The following is a 23,385-nucleotide window of genomic DNA, read 5'->3' on the forward strand; positions in this document are numbered from 1 at the left end:
GAGATCGTAAAAGTCATCTAAGTTAGCACAAAGCCAACGACAATTCCACTGAATAACTGTACCCATTCTTTGGTTTTAACTGGTGTCTGATAACTCCCATGAGGTAGTTTGCTTACATCTCTGTTTTTGCTTTTTCCTTCTTTGAGAAAACTGGTCTGCCTGTGTCAATGTCATCTTCTGGATGAATTCCAAGAACCGTGTCATCTTTGTCTTCTTTTTCATCGATGTCCGTGGTATCAGATCTGAATTTGTAACCATCAGTTCTTTTGGAGCTCTTGGTTTGTTCTTTTGGTTGCTGATTGGGATTCTTATCTGGAGGTATTGTTACCGGTATATTTCCATCTTGAGTTGCATATTTAGAGGAAGATTGTTCCTTTAACGAAGAAAGTACTGATTTCGCCCAACCAAATATAGACATATTTGGAGGAACTGAGCAGTCAGTTGGAGTAGATACTGAGCACATTGGTTGAGTAACTGACCCGTACGTAAATAATTTAGTTGCAAGTGTTTCTTTGCCTCTTGATATCACACCTTATGCTCTATTTCATATTTCTGGATTTTTTTCTCTAATTTCCATTGCTCACAGTCCTTAGTTGTTGTTGTTATTATTTGGTTTTTAGGAGCATTAGCAACTAAGGCCATATTGCTCCGGGATAAGGTGTCCCTGACCTTTCCACATCCTCCGTATTTGGTGGTGACGGGTTGGTTGGTTTTTTTTTTTTTTTTTTAGGAGCATTAGCAACTAAGGCCATATTGTTCCGGGATATGCGGTGGTCATTCCTTGACCTTTCCGCATCCTCCGCATTTGGTGGTGACGGGCTCGATCCCTGGTCTAATCAAGAAGCGTGTGCTACGCACTGCTGCTCCTTCCCACCTAGCTACGGAGGCGCCTCACAGTCCTTAGAGAAGGCAGAATGATTACCATGACAGTTAGAACAGTTTTGAGTTTCACTGTTACAGTTGGTATGTGTGTGTGTTCTTTTGAACCACAAGAAGCACAAGTGACAACACCTCTGCACACAGTTTGCAAATGACCAAACTTTTGGCACTTGAAGCACATAACAGATTGGAAATGTATGATCAAACATGACATTTGAAGTATCCAGCTTTTATAGTTGTGGGGAGAATTGGTATTTTAAATGTCAGTATGACTGTGAGTAGGGACAGACTCTCCATCTTTTTTGATAAAAATTCTTTTTGCATGGACTACATTTTTGTTGTTTAATTCATGGACGAGTTCATCTTCTGATACATTTAGGAGATCCCATTCTGATATTATCCCTTTAGAGGAGTTCAAGGTGGCATGTGGGGTAACATTTGTGGGAATTCCACCAAAGGTAGAAATTTTCAAGTCTCTCAGCACGTCTGTGTTCATTCATATCCACTAATAAATCTCCAGATCTGTAGCTTAGTCAGCGAAACAATTTTGGAGGGCCAGCCTCATTTTCGAGACATTTCTGAATCAAAAATGGAGATAGCTTACTCAGTGGTTGGTCTGTGGAGGAATGTAATATTAAAAAGAGAGGAGCAGAATAATCCGTCCCTTTTTTTTTTTTTTTTTTTTTTTTGTCTCTTGGCATGGGATGTGTTTAAGTCATCATGATCTGGTTCATGCCTATCTATATCTGGATCTGAAAATCCGCAGCTAGACTGTTTTGTGTTGTCCATCACTGATCCTTTTAGCCCTGGAGAGTGGATTTCTTCTCCCAGGTTTCCAATCCACGGAGGCAGGAGGGGTGCCACTAGTGACCAAGCGATAAGGGAAGATTAGTTGTTATCGTTTTAAAAAGTGAGTCCTATATACAAAAAGAAAGATGTCTTGCCTTTCTGTCAAGACATCTGCGCAAAGTTCTACAATGTGCTGCATTATCTGGATTTGAAGAAGGAAGGCAAGTTTGTCTGTTTCTTGTGAGTGGTTTGCTTTTGACAGTCACATTTCATTTTATCTTTTCTAGGAAAATTAAGGTGTCCGGAATCTGTACACTCTTGTACATCAACAGTTTGACCAGGTGAAAATCCAGTCTCCATATCATCTTCTGCATGAAGTTCAAGGACTGTTTCATTGGGTGCAGTTATATCTTCAGAGACAATTGTATTTGAGTTTGGATTTTGCAATTCAGTGGCTCGTTGCCTTCGTGACTTATTTGACATTTTATCACAGGATGAGACTTTAGGCAGAACTGTGATGGGGTATTACTTATTTCATCAACTAAAACAAGTTTGGTGGTAGGTTGATGTGTTGATAGTACAGATCGTGCCCGGTCTGCAATGGAAGTATTAGGCAGAATTGATACCTCAGTTTAGGTTGAAACAGCTTGGCACTTTTGTGTAGAGAAATCGTATGTGCATTTTGGGATTGTTGGCTTTATTTGCTTTCTTGCTTTTTGATATGTGACCTTGTTCTCAATCTTATACTTTCGTATTCTTTTTTTTTCAATTTTTGGAAATTTGGACCATTCAGAGCCTTTGCAGTACACAGGAATGATTTTTTTACCAACAGTTAGGACAAGTAGTTTCGCCTCTGCATGTTGTCTGGGAGTAACCAAACTTTCAGCACTTGAAACATCTTAAAGGGTTTGGAATGTATGGTTGTATACAGCAGTGCAGGTAGTCTGCTTTAACTGAGGTCGGCAAATTTGGTGTACTAAATAAAGGTCAATATAATACTACATGTTGGAACAAGCTTATCATCCTTCCGTATCATAATTTGCCTTACTTAAGTTACTTTCTGTTCTAGTAATTCCATGACTATCTCCTCTTCGGTGACGTCCAATAAATCCCACACACTATCACACCTTTTGAGGAGTTCAGTATGTTATGTGGTGTGACTTTCATTGGGATTCCACTTATAGAGGACATTTTTAATAAGAACATTTTGGTCCTTGAGGTTGTCACAGACATTCTCTCAGATATGCCAGACAAGCTGTACTTCGTATCTGTGAGTCTTAAACGCTGATGGAACTGATATTCGGGTAACACTCAAGTCAAGTGGACCAAATTTCAGTGAAGTCCAGACGGTCTGTGACAGCCAAATCCTCTGCTTGCACGATGGTGGGACTGTTAGTAATCCTTGGTATAACCTTCATGCACAAGTACATGGTGGGTGACCATCCAGGTGTGAACCAACATAAGCAGGGGTCAGGGTGTAGCGCCCACACCACATGGAGAAACGCTGCCCCTCTATGTTACCAGGCAGTACTAGGTGGTAGATGACTCTCATCAACCGGTGTAATACCACCACTTTGCTTATTGGAGGCTTGAAGTGGTGGAACCCATGTTAAGTCTCTAGAGCTAAGTTACGGTCAACCCTCCCCCCATCTCTTCCATCATGCAGTATGATTGATGACTTTTGAGGTTATGATGAACATCATGGTGAGATCCAATATTCCTTACATTTCGAGGGTACAGCTCTAAAACGGTGTTCGCAGGCCGGCCGCTAGTTAGTACACTGGACCGAACCTATTGGTAACTATCTAGGAGGCTTCCACATCAGCTAGTGTATAATCTTGCAACCTCTACTCTGCCAGATAGTGACTGAGGGAGTCCGAGTAGTGTGTATGCGAGAAGCATTGTCGAGGCCACGTTATGTCAAGGATCTGGGTATATTCTTACCATGTGTACCCCATATCCAAAAATTTCATTACTACATACAGCATGTCCCACACACTTTTTCTTACTATTGAATACACCAGGAATTGTCAAAGTAATAGAGCAAACTAAACCACCCAAGCATTTCCTAATTCATTTCACAAATATACATGGTCTCAATTCTAATCTCAATGACGTCATTTTTTGTTGCAGTGTGCCAAACCCCATGTACTTTTTGTGACAGAATCTCAGTTATCGGTTGATTCAACTACTGCTCATCTCAGATGCCCAAATTATTCGCTGTATGATTCCTTTCGCCTCAAAGGTGGTACTTGTGCATATGTCCGTTCTGATATTCCCTGTCAGAGACTTGGCAATTTGGAATCTCCTCTCTTTGATCTTCTCTGGCTTAAAATCTCTCTACCTCTGTGTCAAATTCATCTGTTGTCTCTACCATTCCCCCAACTCCATTAATCACTTGGAACTCTTTGGCTTCCTCTCTTTGCAATTTGACTTTCTCCAGTCCAACTTTCCTAACAGTGAGGTAATTTTCCTTGGTGATTTTAATGTTCACAACTCCAGCTGGCTTCCATTTTCTAGTCACACCGACCCAGCTGGTCGAGATGCTGAGACTTTTGCAATTACTAATGATCTTGCACAGATTGTTCATTCACCTACAAGAATACTGGACAATCTTAATCATACAGCCAATACGCTTCATCTTTTTCTCACAAACAACCCTTCTAAGTACACAAGGTTGAAGTGAGAGGTCCTTTAGGCACTTCAGATCACAACTTGGAGATTGTCTCTTCTCCAATGGAGCCTTTATCTCATGGCTATTCCCAACCTCGTGTTGTTTGGCATTACAAGAATGCAAAATGGGATGACCTGTGAGATTTCTTTTCCTCGGTCGGATTACTGTTTCAAAACTTCTGATGTCAACGTTTGCTCAGATCGTGTCAGTGAAATTATTCTTGCAAGAATGGAATCCTTTATCCCACACTCAACTTTAAAATCTCGTCCTTTATCTAAACCTTGGTTTTCCAATAAATGTGCTAAGGCTGTTCAAGAGAAGAACATTGCATATCGTAATTGGCTTGTTTCTAATTCTTCAGTTTCATTTTCTGCCTACACTAAAGCTCGCAACAATTGTAAAGTAGTTATTAACCAGTCCAAACTAGAGTTTGAACAGGCTAAGAGTAGAAAACTTGCTTCTTGCCCTAATGGTAGCCGAGCATTCTGGTCTCTGGCCAAAACTAATGGCTGCAATTTTTGCCCATCTCTGCTCCCACCTCTGACCAAACCAGATGGTTCTGTTGTCACTTCAGCCAAGGATAAAGCTGACCTGGTAGCAACCCATTTTTCTTTCAACTCATGCATTAACGATCTTGGTAAAACACCTCCCACTATTCCCAACACGCTCCATTCAATCCCTCCTGTGGTCTTCCTTCAAAAGGATGTCAGAAGGATTTTGACGAATCTTGATGGTAAGAAAGCTCCGGGTCCCGATGGTATTTCTCCACTTGTTCTCAAAACCTGTGCTCCTGAACTTACTCCTATTCTTTGCCGCCTGTTTTCACTTTCTTATTCCAAAGGTGGTTTTCCTTCTGCTTGGAAATTTGCTCATATCCAGCCAGTTCCTAAAAAGGGTAACAAATCCCTCCCATCCAATTATTGTCCCATTGCAATTACTTCTACTCTTTTTAAAGTAATAGAGAAATCAATTAACCGCCAAATTTTAACCTACCTAGAAACCTTCCGTCTGATCAATGATCGCCAGTATGGATTCCGTCAGTGTCGATCCACTGGTGATATTATGGCTTATGTTACCCATTTATGGACTAATTCAATGGAAAGGTTCAGTGAAACACAAGTAGTTGCTCTTGACCTCTCAAAGGCTTTCGATCGTGTTTGGCATAAAGGTCTTCTAAGCAAGCTTCCATCTTATGGTTTGCCAACTGTTTTTAGTAATTGGTTATCCAGTTTTCTCTCTGATCGCTCACTGAGGGTGATGGTAGATGGCTCTGTCTTCTAACTTCTCCACTAATGCCTGTGTCCCCCAAGGTTCAGTTCTTTCCCCCCTCCCCTCTTTTCCTCTTGTATATCAATGACCTTCTTCCATTGACTGGAAATCCTATCCATAGTTTTGCCAATGATAGCACATTGCATTCCACTTTCCATTTTGAGAAACCTTGTCCTGCTCAATCAGCTTCAACTTCTCGAAAATCTGCTACCAATTCCTTAAATGCCGATCTTCAGGTAATTCTCCAGTGGGGTAAAGACAACTTAGTTGATTTCAACCCTTCTAAAACTCAGTCTTGTCTTATATCTCGCAAAAAGGATTCTTCTGCTCCTATGCTTATCTTTAGTGACACTCTGCTTTCTAGGCAAAATGATATATCTCTTTTGGGGATTACCCTGACCTCTCATCTCTCTCGGCACAAGCACATTACAAATATTGCTTCTTCTGCATCTAAAAAGCTTGGTTTTCTCTTTCGCTCTCGGTGTTACTTTTCTTCCAAACAGCTGCTCACTCTGTATAAATCGCAAATCCGCCCTGCCATGGAATATTGTTCCCACATCTGGGGTGGTGCCTCCAAAACCTCTCTCAGGCTTCTTGATTCCATTCAGAAGAGGGCAGTTAGGTTAATTAATGACTCATCTCTAACAGAGTCTCTGCACTCGCTGTCCCATAGACGTACTGTTTCTGCTGCATGCCTCTTCTACAGATACTTCCATGGGCACTGTTCTTCTGAATTGGCTTCTATAATTCCTGCCCTCTCTTTCAAAACAGTCTGAATACATGCCACCACCAGCCATCATCCATTTACTGTCCAACTTCAAACTCACAGAACCAACTTTTCATCGTCCTCATTTATTCATTCAACTGCCGTTTTCTGGAACAACCTTCCTTCATACGTATTTCCTGAAAATTACAGTCTACAGAAGTTCAAGTCCAATGTCAACAAATATCTTCTTTTGTCTTCTCAACCTCCAACCCAAGCACAGTACTAAGTACTATAGGTTCTAACACCTCTCGTGTTTGGGGTTTACATAAAAAAAAAAAAAAAAAAATTTTTTTTAATAATAATTCAGAATGCCTTGCTTGCATGGTCTCAATTAAAAGATCTCCTGACTGGAACCTTTTTGCCATTTTCGGTGTACCTGCTGCATTCTTGAGATATCTCTGGATGACAAAGGGAGAGCGTTTGCTTACCAGCTGAGTTTATAATGAATGCTTTATCCGAAAAGGTGGTGGTCCCGATTTGTTCGATTTCTCTTTCATTCTTTTCGAAGACTGAGATAGTCTTCCATTCTGCAGGTCTCAGTATGTTGAGAGCCTGCTGGCTCTAGTGATGGACATGCATCACAGTCCATTGTTGCTCCTTTTAGCCCTGGAAGTGAGAGCTATTCCTCCCAGGTTTCCAGCCCTGTCACAGGGAGGCAGGAGCGGTTCCATCTAGTGACCAAGCAGCTGGAGAAGTTAGTTTGTTATTGTAAAAATTAATAAATAGACTAGGAAAAGAAAGGTGATTTTCCTTTCTGGATTCTTATTCAAGATCTGTTAATCAGTGTTCAGTGTTGGCATTCGAAGTGAGCGGATGCGCTTAGTCAGGGCTCCTCAGTTAAGTGGTTCACTTTTGGATAGTGCTTTTAAATATTTGATTTATTTAGATATTGTTGGATTATTTTGTTATAGGTTTTCCTGTAACAGTTTGATTTTAATAATATTATAGATATAATTTTTTAAAGTTAACTCTCATTGATATTTATTTAATTTTATAATGGTAGTTACGAGATCTGCCTTAAACACGTCACAGGGTATCGTGGCTCACAGGGAAATAGACGATGGCGATTTACGGTTGAGTAATGATTTAATCCATTGTGGAACCTGTGGAATGTTTTCGAAGGTCGACCTGATGACTAATCCTACCTCACCTGGGGATTCTTTTCTTTGTGATCGATGCAAGGAGTGCACCAGTATGTCTGCCGGGAGCAACTATTGATGATGTCACCAACAGATTGTCAGATTTTAAAAGGGGTAAAGAGAATATTATTATTCATGTGGGGACTAATGACATTGAACGTACACAATCTGATGATTTGTTGGAAAAATACAGGACCATGCTGAGGAAATGCCGCGAGCTAGGCCACAATGTCTATGTGTCTGCAATCCTGCCCAGACACAATAGGAGGGATTATATGTTAAGAGCCTTGTGGATTAACTCAAGACTTGAACGAATCTGCAAGGCTTTAGGGGGGAAATTTCTATCAGCATGGCCCACACTTGTAGGTAGAAGGAATTTGTTTTGTAGAGACGGGATACACTTAAACAAAGGTGGTGCAAAAGGTTTTGCCAGTATTATTGAGGATATCTTAAAGGTTCAGGGAAACTGCTAGTTAGGGGGGATGTGGGTAACACTGACATGCATTTATCTGATAATATGGGACAAAGTAACTCTTGCACATACCTTAAGAGTTCTTATCTGTTACCCCAATTGGACGTATTATCTAGATGTTCTGGGGGCAGAAACGTTTCACGTGAGTGGGTAGCTAATATCAGGGAAGGGAGCCTAAAAAACTTCAAGGGTTGTTAAATATACAAGAACAGTAAATCTTAATTGTTTATACAGTAACGTTAGAAGTGTCGTCAATAAAATGAGTGAATTCGAACTGCTGGTTAAAACAAGTAACGCGGACATAATAGGGCTTACAGAGACGTGGTGCCACCCGGAAATTGAGAATGATGAGTTTAAGTACGGCTTGTATAATGTATTTAGGAAGGATAGGGTAGATAGAAGGGGTGGTGGGGTAATGCTTCTTATCAGAAGCAGCCTGAGTGTGATGATAGCTTTCCCGGATTCAGACATTTCACATGCTAGTGTAGAGTCTGTATGGTGTGAGATAGTTGGAAACAAAGGTATAATGCAAGTAGGAGTAATCTACAGACCAGGTGATTGTGAAGATTATGACAAAAGCCTCTACATGCAAATGGAATGGGCAAGTAAGCGTCAATGCCTTATTATGGGTGATTTCAATTTGCCTCTAATTGATTGGAGTAAATGGGAAGGAAACTCGAAATGGGGAACAAAATTTTTAAATCAACTAGATGACTGTTATTTGTATCAACATGTCAGGGAAAGTACTAGAGAAAAGAATATCCTAGACCTCATCATCACACATGAATCAGATGACATAACAGGGCGACTTTCGAGGAACAAGTAGCAGGAAGTGATCACGGAGTTCTACGGTGGATGATGATGACGAGAGAGGTAGCAGAAGTAAAAGGAATGGGTTTTAATTTCAGAAAAGGAAATTACGATGCCTTAGGGTACTACATGGCCTCTATTAACTGGGTAGATATCGTGCAGAAAATGAATACATTTGAACTGTGGTATGCTTTTAAAACATTAATCACAGATGCCTTGAATGCGTATATACCATTAAAAAAATACTCCACGAGGAGGGTTCCAAGTTGGATAAATAGTGAAGTTGCCACATTCCTTGAGCAGAAAAAGGTGGCATGGAAAGGTTACAGAGCAATAAAAAGTACTGAAGCCTATAACAGCTACAAGGCGATGTGTAATAGAGCCACAGAAAAGGTTCGACAGGCAAAGGCAGTTTATGAGAAATCACTCGCAAACAGAGCAAAGAGGGGGGATAAAGTATTCTTCACATAAATAAATGCCAAGAAGGGCAGGACAAACCAGATCAGACCTTTAGGTAAGGGAAAGGGGATAGTATTAAATACACCAGCTGCTGTTGCAGATGAACTCAACAGTTATTTTGCATCGATATTTACAAATGAAAAGCCTTTTGTGGCAAAGGGAAATTGTGGGAGCGAAGTTAAAAAATATGTAATTAATGATATTGAAATTTCGCAAGATTATTTAATGAAAAAAACTTTCGAGCCTACAGACCAGTAAGGCTCCTGGACTTGATGGAATATACCCTATAATCTTAAGGGAGGTGGCAAGCGAGTGCATTGAACCATTGAGGCTAATTATGCGAGCATCACTAGACTCTGGGGAAATTCCCTTGGATTGGAAAAGTGCAAATGTATCTCCCATACATAAGGGTGGCTCTAAAAGTGAAGTTGTAAATTATCGACCTGTCAGTCTGACTTCAGTAGTAGGGAAAAATCATGGAGGCAATGATCAAGGGTGGAATTCAGGATCGAATTGAAATTCTCAAGGATACTCAGCATGGTTTTGTAAAGAAAAATCATGTTTAACAAATCTGGTTCGCTATTTTGAAAGGGTCACTCACGAGTTGGATTTAGGGAATAATTTCGACATTGTTTATTTAGATTTCAGCAAAGCTTTTGACTCAGTCCCACATGAGCAGTTGCTTTATAAGCTGGAACAAGTTGGAATCACTGGGAAAATCCTTAGATGGATAGAAGTATGGCTTCAGGGCAGGAGGCAGAGGGTTGTGATAAATGGCTATTCCTCAGATTGGGTTGATGTAAGAAGTGAGGTTCCCCAAGGATCAGTATTAGGACCACTGTTGTTTTTAATTTTCATAAACGACATTGATGAAGGGATAGAGGGCGTGATGTCTAAATTTGCAGATGATGTTAAAATTGGTAGAGTAGTTAATGATCACTGTCAAGCTGAGCTTCTTCAGAGAGACCTAGATAGACTTCAGGAATGGTCAGAAAAATGGCAGCTATGCTTTAATCCAACAAAGTGTAAGGTGTTACACCTGGGAAACAGTAATCCCAAAATAACTTATTCACTTGGTGGAGTTCAACTAAACCCAGTACTGGAGGAAAGGGACTTGGGTGTTACGATACGGTCAGACATGAAATTCTCTGAGCATTGTAAATAGGTTGCAAGGAAGGCCCATGGTGTCCTATCGATGATCTATCGAACTTTTCCAAGTAGAGATATGGACGTGATAATCCCATTATATAAGGCTTATGTTAGACCACACTTGGAATACTGTGTTCAAGTATGGAGACCGCACCTAAAGAAAGACATCGAGCTTCTTGAAAGGGTGCAAAGAAGGGTAACTAGCCTGGTGAGATCGGCAAAAGGGCGTCCTTATGAAGAAAGACTTCGAATATGTGGGTTGCAGAGTTTGGATACTAGACACCTTAGAGGAGATTTGATTGAGGTGTTTAAGGTTCTGAGAGGCATCAGTAAAATGAATGAGGACAAAATTTTCAAGATTATAAATGATGCTAGAACTAGGGGACATAAATTCAAGTTACGGGGGGAAATGTTTAGATTGGACTGCAGGAAGTTTTATTTTAGTCAGCGAGTTATAAATTACTGGAATAAATTGCCTTCATGGGTGGTAGAGGACGACAATTTGGGGAAATTCAAAGGTCATCTGGGTAGTACTTTCGGGTAAGGGAAGTGCATAGGATGATAGGTTTAATTTCCTTTTTTTTTTTTATTAATTATTATTATTTATTTTATTTTTTTGCTTTTATCATTGTTTTGTTCGGATTTTTTTTTTTTTTTTGGCTGGTGCAGCATAAGCCATAGGCTTTCTTGCACCATGCGGCCATTACTAATACTAATCTGCCTTCACCTGCCTAACCTCCTTTGTGACTTGATTACAGACTATTTTATATCTGCCATAGGCTTATGTATTGTCTGATAATTTATATGCATCCCACACATTTTTCCTCTCTGCCACGAGCCTTTTGCTCAGACTGAACACATGGAGGACATAAATTAAAAGTACAATGTGTGAGATAAAGAGATCCAACGAATGAGATATACTGTGATACATGTGAACACTGCATTTTGATTTGCCATTAGCTTAATGCTAGAACTGGTTGTTCTATGAACCATGAGTCTGAAGTCTGATTCAGTTACTGTACAGTCGATGTGGCGTGATCATCCATCATTAGAATTATGGAATACAAATTTTTAAGTCGAAACTTGGTTGCAGTCTCATCTTTCTGCTGTGGACCAACAAACAAAAAGGGAAGTCACAAAAGAATACGTAATCGATCCTGTATGAGAATTTCTATGATTCTTCTGAACAGTATTTTTTATATTATTTTGGAGTTTTTGTTTGCATTTTTTTCTTTTCTGATTTTTTAAATTTTTTCTCTGTTTTTTACTTTTGAAATTTTTTATTTAATTGTTATAAATAAATACCGAACAAATATTCTAATCTTTGACTTATTTATTTTTGAAAATGAAAAAAGCGTAGGTAACTATCTGTAGTTAATCGACAAGTGTTCCGGTAGTAATTTTTTTTTACAATACACCTCTGGTTGAATCCACATTGATTTCTGGATCTTGAGACTGAGTGCCATATGTTAGAAGATTTATCTTGATAAGAATTTCTGATGTCTTCGATATTCTCTAAAATGAAATAAATGAACCTCCTGCATGGCTACCTATGTCATATCACCATTATGCACACATTAATAAAGTATACCGGGCACCCTATTGTGGTCATGGATGGATAGGAGGAGGATACTGTAATAAAAAACAGGATTTACAGCTTCATAGAACTTGAAAAATGTTAAATTTTCTTGGTTGCTTTGCATTGCAGTCACTGATTCTTCATACGGGAAAAGGGGTTGTAAGGAAACTCAGGTGGGAATCTGAGAGAAAAAAAAAAGGACACAAAAATGTTTATATTGAGAAGAACTGTGATAGATAAACCTTCCACTGTGGGAATTTTTTTTTTTTTTTTGACGATAGATCCAGGAGTATTGAGGGCCTTAGCAGTCATGGCTCATATGGCATACATTTTTGAGGATGGTTAAATCCATAATGAGAAATATAACCAGGACCAAGATGAACCTGAAAATTATCACTCTTGGTTATGCACATGCTGAGAAATGAATGGCATCATTATCTTCTTGTTTAATTGTGAAACCAATGTTCATATGAAGGCTGTTCGTGTGGTTAGTGATGTGGAAAATGAGTAGAATCACAGCTCTGTTTTTTTCCTTGATACAAAAAAATTTGAATCTTCATTCAAGCTTTCATTTAAAATCCACTTCTTCAAATTGGCAGAATTTTAATCTTATCTAAGTTATGATTTTTTAAGAGATTTAGAAGTGAAAATTTTTATAAGCTTCTAAAATTATAATGAGATGTGCAAATAACAGATATTATTATTATCATTATTATATTAATTTTATTTATCTATAAGATGTTAGTTTAGCAATGCTGAATATTAGACCAGTATTATTTCAGATAGATCACCTTAAAGAAAATAAGCAAAAAAGAAGAGAAAAAAAGGCAAACTGCCACCAAAGCATAATACTACCTGTGTACTCACTGGGTGGAGATTTTCGAGTAGGACTTGATGGTGTACCATAAAATTTCTTTGTTGGACTGGTAACTTTGCGTCGTGGACTGTCTCCCCTTATCATTAGGTCATAAGTATTACCTAGTTCGTTAATTTTATCAATAGTTGGAGAAGAATCACCATGTTCTTTAATTAGAGCCTAAAGAAATAAAATATCCAGTAGTCAGTGTTTTTAAAAGAAAGAGGAATTAAGATAGAATGTAGATAGTATTAGTTACCATATTCAAAACATAAGTTCATTTTTACTAAAGTTCATAAAAAGTTGTACTAATTTACTTCATATGTTATATAAACTAAATTACAATGCAAATAAATTTGCACTGTAATTTAGTTTATATAACATATGAAGTTTATATAACATGATTTCTTTGCATTTTTTTGCAATGCAAAAAAATGCAAAGAAATATCAAGCATTCACATTATGAAGATGATATATACAGCAAAGACCACGAATGTTAGAAATAGTAAGTTTGTTTGTTTGTACTGAGGTTTAGTGGTGCATGAACTATGCAGGTCATAATGTGCCAATTCATATGATGTGATGTGTTTCAGAGGTGTTTACTTTGGATTTAAATTGTTCCTTTTAACCTGATTCATACTTCATTGTGTTAGTCTGTTGCTTATGTAATACCAATTACTAAATGGGTAGCAACAGCTTCTAATGGTGTTTGCAATGGAATGTGCCTGGAGGGGACTCATGATTCCACTAGTATAGCTACTCCTCCATGGGGGCTCTCAGTTTCAGGTCGATCTTTTCTGAAGATATAGTTTTTGACTGAAATGGATATTTTTGTTGTTAGATTCATTTCTTGCAAGCATATGGCAGCAAGATTGTAATGGTGAATTATTTCATTAGATATCATCAATATTGCTGCAAAAACCTCTACAATTCCATTGTACGATTAGTTCCATTATTTGGTTTTGTGAGCAGAAGAGGAGTCTGTCTGCTTTTTGTGAGTGGCTTGTTTATATCTGTCAGGTTTTGATTTTTCTTTTCTTGAAAAATTTGGGCACCTTGAGTCATTGCCTTCTTCCATATCATCATCTGCATGTATTTCAAAGCAGATCTTCTGAGTTGGTGGTATCATCTGTGTCTATGCTTGATAGAGCAGATTGCTTCACCTCAACAGGATCAGATTTCTGCAATTTCATCCCAGAGAGTTCCCCGTGCAACGGGGAACTCTCTGGGATGGAACTATCAGTGGTGTATTACTGCATTGGTCTACTACGTTTGGTGGAGATGGATGCTGGACCAAGAGAACTCATCGAGCCCAGTCCGAGATCGATGTGTCTGGAGGAATGGACACGTCCGTCTGACATGCTACTGCTTTGTGACTGTAAGTAGCAGAAGCATAGGTGCATTTTGGCATACTTAATTTTACTCGTTTTCTTGCCTCTTGGCAGGAAACTTTATTTTCAATTTTATACTTTTGTATTTTTTTCCCCAACCTCCAGAGGTAGCAGTTTTTGGAATATGCCGGATGGTTGCACTTGCAATTTGGACACTGAGGGGTTGAAGCCTTACATTCTGTTTGTGTATGAGTTTTGCACCCAAAGTTTGCACATGTCACGTCTCCACCACATGCTGTCTGAGAATGGTTGAATTTCTGGCATTTAAAACATCTTAGGGGGTTGGGGCTTTATGGCCGAACGTGACAGTTTAAATATCCTGCCTTTACTGAAGCTGGTAGGTTTGGAGAACTGAAAGTTAAAATTATACTCCAGGTAGGAACAAAACTGCCATCTTTTCGGATCATGATCCTTTTTGCCTGAGTGACTTTTTGTTCTTTAAATTCCTGGACTATTTCGTCTTCAGGAACATTCAATAGATCCCAATCAGTGATCACTCCCTTTGAAGAATTGAGGGTGGTATATGGTGTGATTTGAACTGGGATTCCACTCAAGGATGTCAGGCTTAATAATAGTTCAGATTGTCGAGAATTGGTGGTCTCTATTAATAAATCTCCAGATTGGAGACGTTTCACCATTTTTGGTAAACCTGCGGCATGTTCAAGGCATCTCTGAATGATGAAGGGGGAGAGCTTGCTCACAGGTTGTGTTGAAAGAGAATGTATTATCAGGAATGCTGGTAATTCCTGTCTGCCAATGTTTTTTTTTTTTTTTTTTTCATTCTCTTCGAGAGAGAGAAGTCATGGTCAGTGTCATGATTGTCATTTAGTTGAGAGCTCTTTGGCTCTAAACATGGAAAGTCATTTGTTTCCATCTCTACTCCTTTTAGCCCTGAGGGATAGTTTATCCCCCAGGTTACCAGCCCCACCACGTGGAGGCAGGAGTAGTGCCACCAGCGACCAAGCGGTTGTTTAAATTAGTAGAGTTGGTTATGTATAAGTTAAGTGCAAATGCACTATCATGGCAACTCATTGTGAAGGTATTCACAATATGAGATATAACTTAAAACAATGCCACCTTTGCAAATATTTTGCTAATTTAGAATTGACTGTGTATTAATGATGCATTTGCACTTAACTTATACATAGTCTAGACTTTCTCACAGCCTGAGGCTTTAGCCCTAAACGCATTATTGAATTGGTTAATAATAAATATAAAAAGACTAAGAAAAGAAAGGTGGATTTCCTTTCTTGGTTCTTACTTTTGACCTCTAAAGTGCAGAACCACTTAAAGTAAACAAAGGAATAAGCACACTAGAAAAGAATCAAAACTATCACTTTAAAGAGCACACTATAAATCACAGTAAGAAAATCGCTTGTCACTATCGCTTGGCACTCGGGGCCTTTCTCTACAGACTTCCTCATGTGTGAATGTAGAGGGAAAATACTCATTCAATTTGTCAGCTACCTCAGCAGGTTCATCAACAATTGACTCATTGATATCAAGTGGAACAATGCAATTTACTCCCTTGCTTCTAGAGTGTACATAAGTAAAGATGTTTTTGCTTTTTTTCTTTGCATCCTTTGCCAAAGATTTCTCATAATCTGCCTTCGCTTGCCTAACCACCTTTGTTACTTGATTACAGACCAGCTTATATATACCATAGTCATCTGTGTCACCTGATAATTTATATTCATCCCAAGCATTTTTCTTCTCTGTCACTAGCCTCATTAATTCATCTGACATCCATTTAGGCCTAAATCTTGTACAGTATTTCTTAGTTGGGACAAAAAGCCTAGTAGCCTCCAAAATGAAGTCCCTGAAGGCTTCCCATTTAGAATTTGTTGTTGTTGGTAACACCATAGTTTGATCCCATTGTATAGAATTTAAAAACTGTCTGAGATCACTCTGATTACTGCACCTGTATCATTGAAAGCAGCCCCATTTTTCAGACCCATTGTTACCTCTTCTTTCCCTATACATACAATATTACTAACAATACCCATTCTTTTGTTCTTTCCTAACTGTTTTTTTTTTTTTTTTTTTTTTTTGCCATTTCATTATCAGGAAACATATTTCTAAACAATACATCTGCATGATTAGTTTAACTCAGGAAGATCACGTTCTCTGACCAAAAATGCAAATAAATGTTCAGCATGCACAATAGCACTGTCACACTATGAAATCCTATACTTATTTCTTTTTCTATTTACAAATCTCTGATTATGTTGCTTTCCTCACATTTCAATTTCTTGAAATTGAAAAATTATGTCAATATACAGTACACAAGGCAAATGTTTTCATTTTCATCCATTCTGTTAGCTTTTTCAAATTTTACAATAAGCTGAAAATCTTGCATCTTCTGAATAGTTCATGTCTTCTGAAATTTTACATCATATTTCTTTGACATTTCACTAAAAGAAACTATTAATTAACATTGCACCATATCAGTAATATGTAATATTACTGATATGGTGCATATAATCACAAATTACAGAGAACAACACTATTATTTCACGTTTCTATTTTTAAACATACACTAGCACAACTAATGGCTAACTCATTAAAGAAAATAGAACAAAAGAATTTTTTAATTTTTTTTAATTTAAAATTTAATTAGTCTTTGCTTTTTTTTGTAAAAAAAAAAAGAGAAAGTAATTTTTAGAAAAAAGACAAACTGTTGTTCACCAACTCTCTCTCTCTTGAAATACAGAGAGAGAGAGAGAGAGAGAGAGAGAGAGAGAGAGAGAGAGAGAGAGAGAGAGAGAGAGAGAGAGAGAGAGAGAGAGAGAGAGTGCAACAGAGAAAGAGAAGGGGTCAAATTCAGCAAAAAAAGATGGATTTTCCATTGTAAATCTGGGGAACTGACAGCTGTGAGTACAACTCATCAGATATCCCAGTAACTAATAGCAGAAAGCAATTTCCACTCGCTTGGAAGAAATCATAAAATGTGCTATAAATGGCAATGGTGCAACCAAGAGATCACGAATATTAGTGATAATGCACAGACTCAGAAAGATTCAATAAATCTCTCTAACAATAATAATTAAAAAAAAAAACAATTATGTAATGATAATCTTCTTACCATTTATTTTTTGAATGAATCATAAAACTTAAAAATATTGGTGAATGTTAGAAACAAAACAGAGTGCAAAAGAGAAATAAATGTTTCATTGTGTTTAGGAACAATGTGCTACTACTAAACCTTCAGTAAATTTAAGTAGTGAAAATTAAAAGAAAAAAACAGCACAGTGATCATATATGATATATGGGATAAATTGAAATTCAGATAATCTGTATATGGATAACTGGGAATTTATTTTCTCCAATCCTCTTTAATTCTGAACTAATTTATTCAACAATCCAATTATAAGAGTCCAAATCAGAAAGTATGATCTCCAATGCTATGAAAATCATTGGGATAATTGAAACTGGGCCGACTGGGCTAGCCGAGTGGGTAAAGTACCTGCCTAGCAACCCAAAGGTTGCAGATTCGAATTCCGCCTCGGGCTTGGATATCATGATGGTGCTGCACTATCCGATTGGATCTCATGGCCACGCTACAGGAAGAAACTGGTTCCTTCGTGTATTGCTCACATCATACGATAAAAAAAAAAAAAAATTGAAACTGGATGTAGTACAGAAATATTAACTTTGAACATTTATGAATGATATGTGGCAAAAAACTGATCTTGCCGTCTTCCTCAGAAGCGAGTGTGTAGAACCTATGTGACTGGCTAATTAAAAAGGGCCAACTGCATAGACACATACACAAAAGAAGAGATGTAACATTCATTCATTATGGATTAAAAGAAAAAAAAATCTAAAGAAATCATAACTGTGTATGGTGAAGTACCAATGTCAGCAAAAAAATGTGGTATTGTCTGTTTAAGGAATGGAGAAGCAACATGCACGATGATGGCTGGCCTGGTTGTCCACAAAAAGCAGTCACTGCTGTCAATGTCTTCTCTTATAAGCAATGGAAAATGCCAGAAGGAGAAAGCAACCTCAACTTCTTGAGGTTGCTTTCTATTAGAACTATAATATTCTCTTAAATAATACTTTCTAATAAATAATAACAATAAATAATAATAATAAATAATATCTTAATTATGCTTAATAATAACTTAATTAGAAATAACTTAATTAATTATGCTGAGAAATAGATTACATATGTCTCTAACTACACTTAATTTCGTTTCTGTATCTTACCAACTTTTAAAACTAAAATATTGCAGACATTACATTCCAATTCACCCTCATATTTCTAATGGATCTTCATCAAAGCCACATGCATTTCAAATTTTAAAGCTTTTGCAACACAGAGAATTGTCTTTTATTATCAGTTTATGCACTATTAATCTGTACTGTGTCTTATCTGGACTATATTTGTGAAGTGAAAGAACTATAATACTTTAATGCTGTTATGTAATATTCCTCAAATGCTCTACTCTTTTATTATACTAAGAAGAGAGTACTGAAATAAATCTATTTTGTTTTCATGCATATGTTTCTTGCATAACATATAATATCACCAGAAGCACAATAAATTTTGATGGCCACATTTCTGGGATGTTGATGGGGTTTTTTTATTTTTATTTATTTATTAATTTAATTTTTATTTTTTTCAAACAAGACCTTAATATAAATTCCAACTAGATAATTTCCAGAGAGAGAGTGAGGCAGAAGAGAGGTGTCTAGCCAAATGGCACCAAAAACAATGATATTTTAGAAATAGAATGAGTACTTATTTCCCACTACATTTACAAAAAACTAGTAAGGGAATGTTCCTTTGAGTGGTAGCTCTGTATAAAAATATCAACAGTAATTAACAGATTCAAAAAATAATAATTTCTGAAAATATCTAAATTTCAAACTATACTAATTTTCACCTTGACTTCCAATAATTGACTCTTGAGTATTTCTTTATCAACAGCTACAGGTTCAAGATTTTCAACTCTTGTTTCCATTCTAGTAAGCAGTTCTAGCACCTTAATTCGAAGAGTTTCATAGGAAGTAAGTTGTTCTGAACATGCTTTATTTTGTCTCTGCTTTTCTGTTAAAATATCAACCATATTCTTCCAGTGTTGCTCTAAAGTCTTAAGTTTATCTCTTACATTTGAAACATCTGTAACATCTTTTCTAGATATTAGACTTTTTCCTTTCTTCATCATCTCCTCATAATCATCTTTTTTGGAATTACACTGATTCATAGTATATTCAATAACAGAAGCAAATCCATCAACATCTGCTTGGGATGTATCTCTCCCTTCAATTTTTTCAAGTGTTACTCCAACCCACTCCTCAAACTGCAAAATCATTGATTCAAAACTCTTCAGTAAAAGAGAAATCTGAAAAATAAAAACGAAATGTTAATTTCATTTTAATTAACAAAAGAAAAACATTTTTTAACCTTTCTGCTATTAACTAATCTATTCTTTTATTAAAAAGTCTAGTCAATTCAAAGAAACCAGCAAGTTTGGTAGCTATATAAACCTGCAAAGTGTTTCTTCCATGTTCACATCTTAATGTTTTTAATGGAAAGTACCACTTTTTTGTGGGATGTGGGGAAACCATTATACTGGTATGCATTGTTTTTTGTTGCTTCCAAAATTTATAGTGTTTCTAAGTGTAATTTTAGTGCTAATTCTAAAAATCTAAAACATCTTTACCTATCTCATACAGCTTTTTTACAAACAGAAAGAATTGTTTTCTTAGAAATACATTCCATATATAAAACATATGAATATATCTTTCTTTGTAACCAAAAGATATATAAGTGCCCAGAGGTGTTTAGACATGTCGAAACCTGCAAAGTGTTTCTTCCATGTACAGTCATGCCAACTAGTATCTGCTTATAAACTGATTTTAATATTCTGTGTCTTTGACAATGGAAACTCATGGTTGAGTGAACAATCCAAATATATTTTTTGACATGAGGTAATATTGTTGTGGCAAAACAAGGCAGGACATAAAACCATATGTGAAAAATGTATACGCCACATATTTTGGAATTAAATTAGGTAACCAAGGTAAAAGTTGCATCCATCCATAAAGTGTGCCATCTACGAGTGAAAGGAAATAACATTTGCAATTCCTATGGTATGGAGGGAACCTTGGGATCACATTAACGACTACTACTTTTGTCCTGTAAATATAGCAGGTTATAAATGGATGATAAAGCAAAGAACAAGTAGACAATTGTGTACCCCAACAGAATTACTTCAGCTGTAAGGCCAGGTCTCCATGGACCTGAACTACTGGTACCACCCCAACTAGTTGTTGTTGCTTAGGAATATGTGGTGCAAAAACTAATCAGCACATTCAAGTTACATGAGATTTGCTAATTTAAGGAAAGCAAATGTCAATCTTCTACTATGGTAACCTAAAAGGTAGCCGTGGTCTCCTACTAATTGGGGTAGTTATCACAGAGAAGTGATCACTTTCGTGCTGGTTCTCCTCCACCACCAAAATAAGTGAATGAAAGAGAGAAGGGTAGCTGATAGATAAATCATTTGAAGAAAATGCATGGGTAGGCATGAGGAAGAAGGTGTTAGTTCCCAGATTTCGAAAGGAGAGATCATTGTCAGTTAGCATATGCTCTATGCCACATCTCCTCCCATTAATGACAGTACTACTTCAAAGGGTGTTATGTCCCTTGAAATTCCAAGAAGTAAGACAACTGCAAAATAAGATTGTTAACAGGGGAGATTGCTTTTACAGGAATGGGATACACACTTAAATAGAAAGAATTCAAGAATATTTGCTGAAGCGATCGAGGCAGTGTTAGGTGGGTTGGAAAACTGCTAGCTTGTGGGGATTCACAGATTAATACATTAACAGTAGCCGGAGGCAAAGGTGAAAGTGATTCTAGGCTTCTATTGAAATGAGCAGCAGCCAATGTCCATGTCCTCCTCTGTGTGAATATCAAGAACTAGATCATCCTCTGGTTGCATTGTTAATGGCGTATTTACTGAATGAGTTGCATGCTGTTGGATAGATTATTCTTCTAGTGAGAAGAGGACACATCTTGCCCAGTCAGGTATTTAAATGCTTATGCTTGAGGGGAAACCAAACAATCAGTCTGTATTGTTATGAAGCATTGCTTTTGTGCAGTTGAGATATAGGGGATGGTATTATAGACACTAAAAACTGTTTCTTTGGTATGGCACCTTGTACTTTTGAATTTTCTTCTCCCTCAATCTCCACCACTGGATGCACTTCTTTGAGTGTGCTGAATGATTTCTGTGAGAGTTTGGGCAGCATTATTTCAGTAGAACAATCTGCATAAATATGTTCTTCTGAACCACAAGAGGCACATGTGTTTACACCTTGGTAGACCATTTACGAATACCGAAATTTTTGGTATTTAAAACACCAGACTGGGTCGAGAATATAAGGTCGAAGTTCTCAACTTCGATATGTAGCTTTTATGGTTGATTGCAGATTAGGTGTTTTAAATAAGAATGATTATCCTAGTAGGAGTAAGTATTTCATCTTTCTTGATGATTATCTTTTTATCATGTAATACATTTTGATTGTATAGTTCTTTCAACTATCTCTTCCTCAGATACATTAAGGAGATCCCACTCTGCTAATACCCTTTCAGACAAGTTCAGGTTGGCATGTAAGGGCTTAAAGCCTTTTCAGACAGAAAGGTCATTTCAGTCTGTGTTCCAATGGGACACTTCTCTGCAACCTTCTGAGCATACACAGGGTTCTTGCTAGTTATTGACTTTACCACTTTTCTCACTTCATAATATGAGATGTTAAACTCTGCTTTGTATCTCTAGATTTTTCCCCCTCTTTCTAACATTGGAATGCTCAGCATATACCAGATGGTCCCCTTAATAATTGATATAGTTTGGGTTTGTAGGCAAGCCTGAGTTACTCTAACAGTCTTTGGATCACAGCAAGCAGAGACAAAAGCTCCACTCCAGGCCATATGAAAATGTCCATATTTGTGACATTTAAAACCTTCAACCGAACTTGGTATGTATGGCCTTGTCGCACAACAAACATAAATGGCTATGATAGTGACAGTTGAGAGTTAAGGTAAGGATGAGTTTCTGAATGGAACTAAATTTCCATCCATGCACACAAAATATTCTTCTAGCTGCTATTACTCCATGGGATTCTAGTCCAGAGCAGATTTTCTCCTTTGAGAAGATCCCACTGTAAGCACTAAGTATTTTTCAAGGTCATTTAATTCACTTTTTTTCTTTTGACGTGAAAAAAAAAAAAGTAAAACCAATACAACACATCAAACATGACATCGAATGATGTCATTTCCTGTTTTTTGATTTGATTGACAAACTGGAAATAACAATTTTGCAAGACAAATTATGTGTCGCAAAATCACGTCAACACAATTTTGTCGATTTGAAACACCTTTCGTGCGATAAGGCATGAATGGTGCTTCAAATCGACACGGCTGTCATTTATCTGGTGTTATTTTCTTGTAACATGTAAATGTATGTCTAACTTGATGCTCTCTGAAGCCTCAGTAGTGGAGGCAAACACTAAGCTGTCAATAATTACAATGCCCTCTTCTTTGTTCTCACTCAGAAGATCTTTGGGAGTGTTATTTGTTGAAATTCTATGCACTTGAAAAAGTTGACCATATAAAATTGACTGAAACAGGCCGTTCGAGTACAATATGTTCATAATTACATCCAGAATCTTCTTGAAGCATATTTCACAAGTTACAGCGTCTTCATTCACTAGCGTCACCTTCTGCATAAAGTCAATGTTGCTTGCATCACCCTTACTAATATCTCACCCCCATATTATACAGCTTGTACAACAGCTAAAGCAATCGCGGCCAACTAATTTCATCGCCACTCAGAGTCAAGGACACTGTAGGTTTACCGAGCTGTCGAATCATGGTGAATAAATCCCGCTTACATCGAGCCCAGTAGTATGTAGAGTTTGGAATTGTCTTTAGGAAGGTAAAATTGTTTTCGATACAGCTGTTCTTTGGATAGAACTTTGGATAGAACTGTATCTTTACCTACGTATTTGAAAATCATCATCAAAGATTCCCTCATTCTCAATCTCATTACCTTCATTGCTAAGCAAAGGAGATGACATGGAGTAACACCCCGTCGGTCAGATTGTCTGAGCTCGCTCATTGCTATAACATCATGGAGT

General features: G+C 37.4%; 1 protein-coding gene across 7 annotated transcripts in view; it reads right to left on the minus strand.

Annotated features, from left to right (window-relative positions):
- Nucleotides 1-23,385, minus strand: part of LOC150085455 (uncharacterized) — a 1,845,429-nt gene that overhangs the window by 957,373 nt on the left and 864,671 nt on the right. For 6 of the 7 annotated variants that reach the window (XM_090374043.1, XM_090374041.1, XM_090374042.1 and 3 more), the window contains 2 exons: nt 19,125-19,583; nt 12,841-13,021 (listed from right to left, as the gene is read on the minus strand). In XM_090374043.1, the coding sequence (XP_090230169.1) occupies nt 12,841-13,021; nt 19,125-19,583 (640 nt within the window). The remainder of the gene's footprint in view (nt 1-12,840; nt 13,022-19,124; nt 19,584-23,385) is intronic. The other variant, XM_090374039.1, reaches the window with a different exon arrangement.

This window comes from Mastigoproctus giganteus, chromosome 5 (assembly GCF_048544385.1).
Source record: "Mastigoproctus giganteus isolate SK-2022 chromosome 5, ASM4854438v1, whole genome shotgun sequence".
NCBI lineage: Eukaryota > Metazoa > Arthropoda > Arachnida > Uropygi > Thelyphonidae > Mastigoproctus > Mastigoproctus giganteus.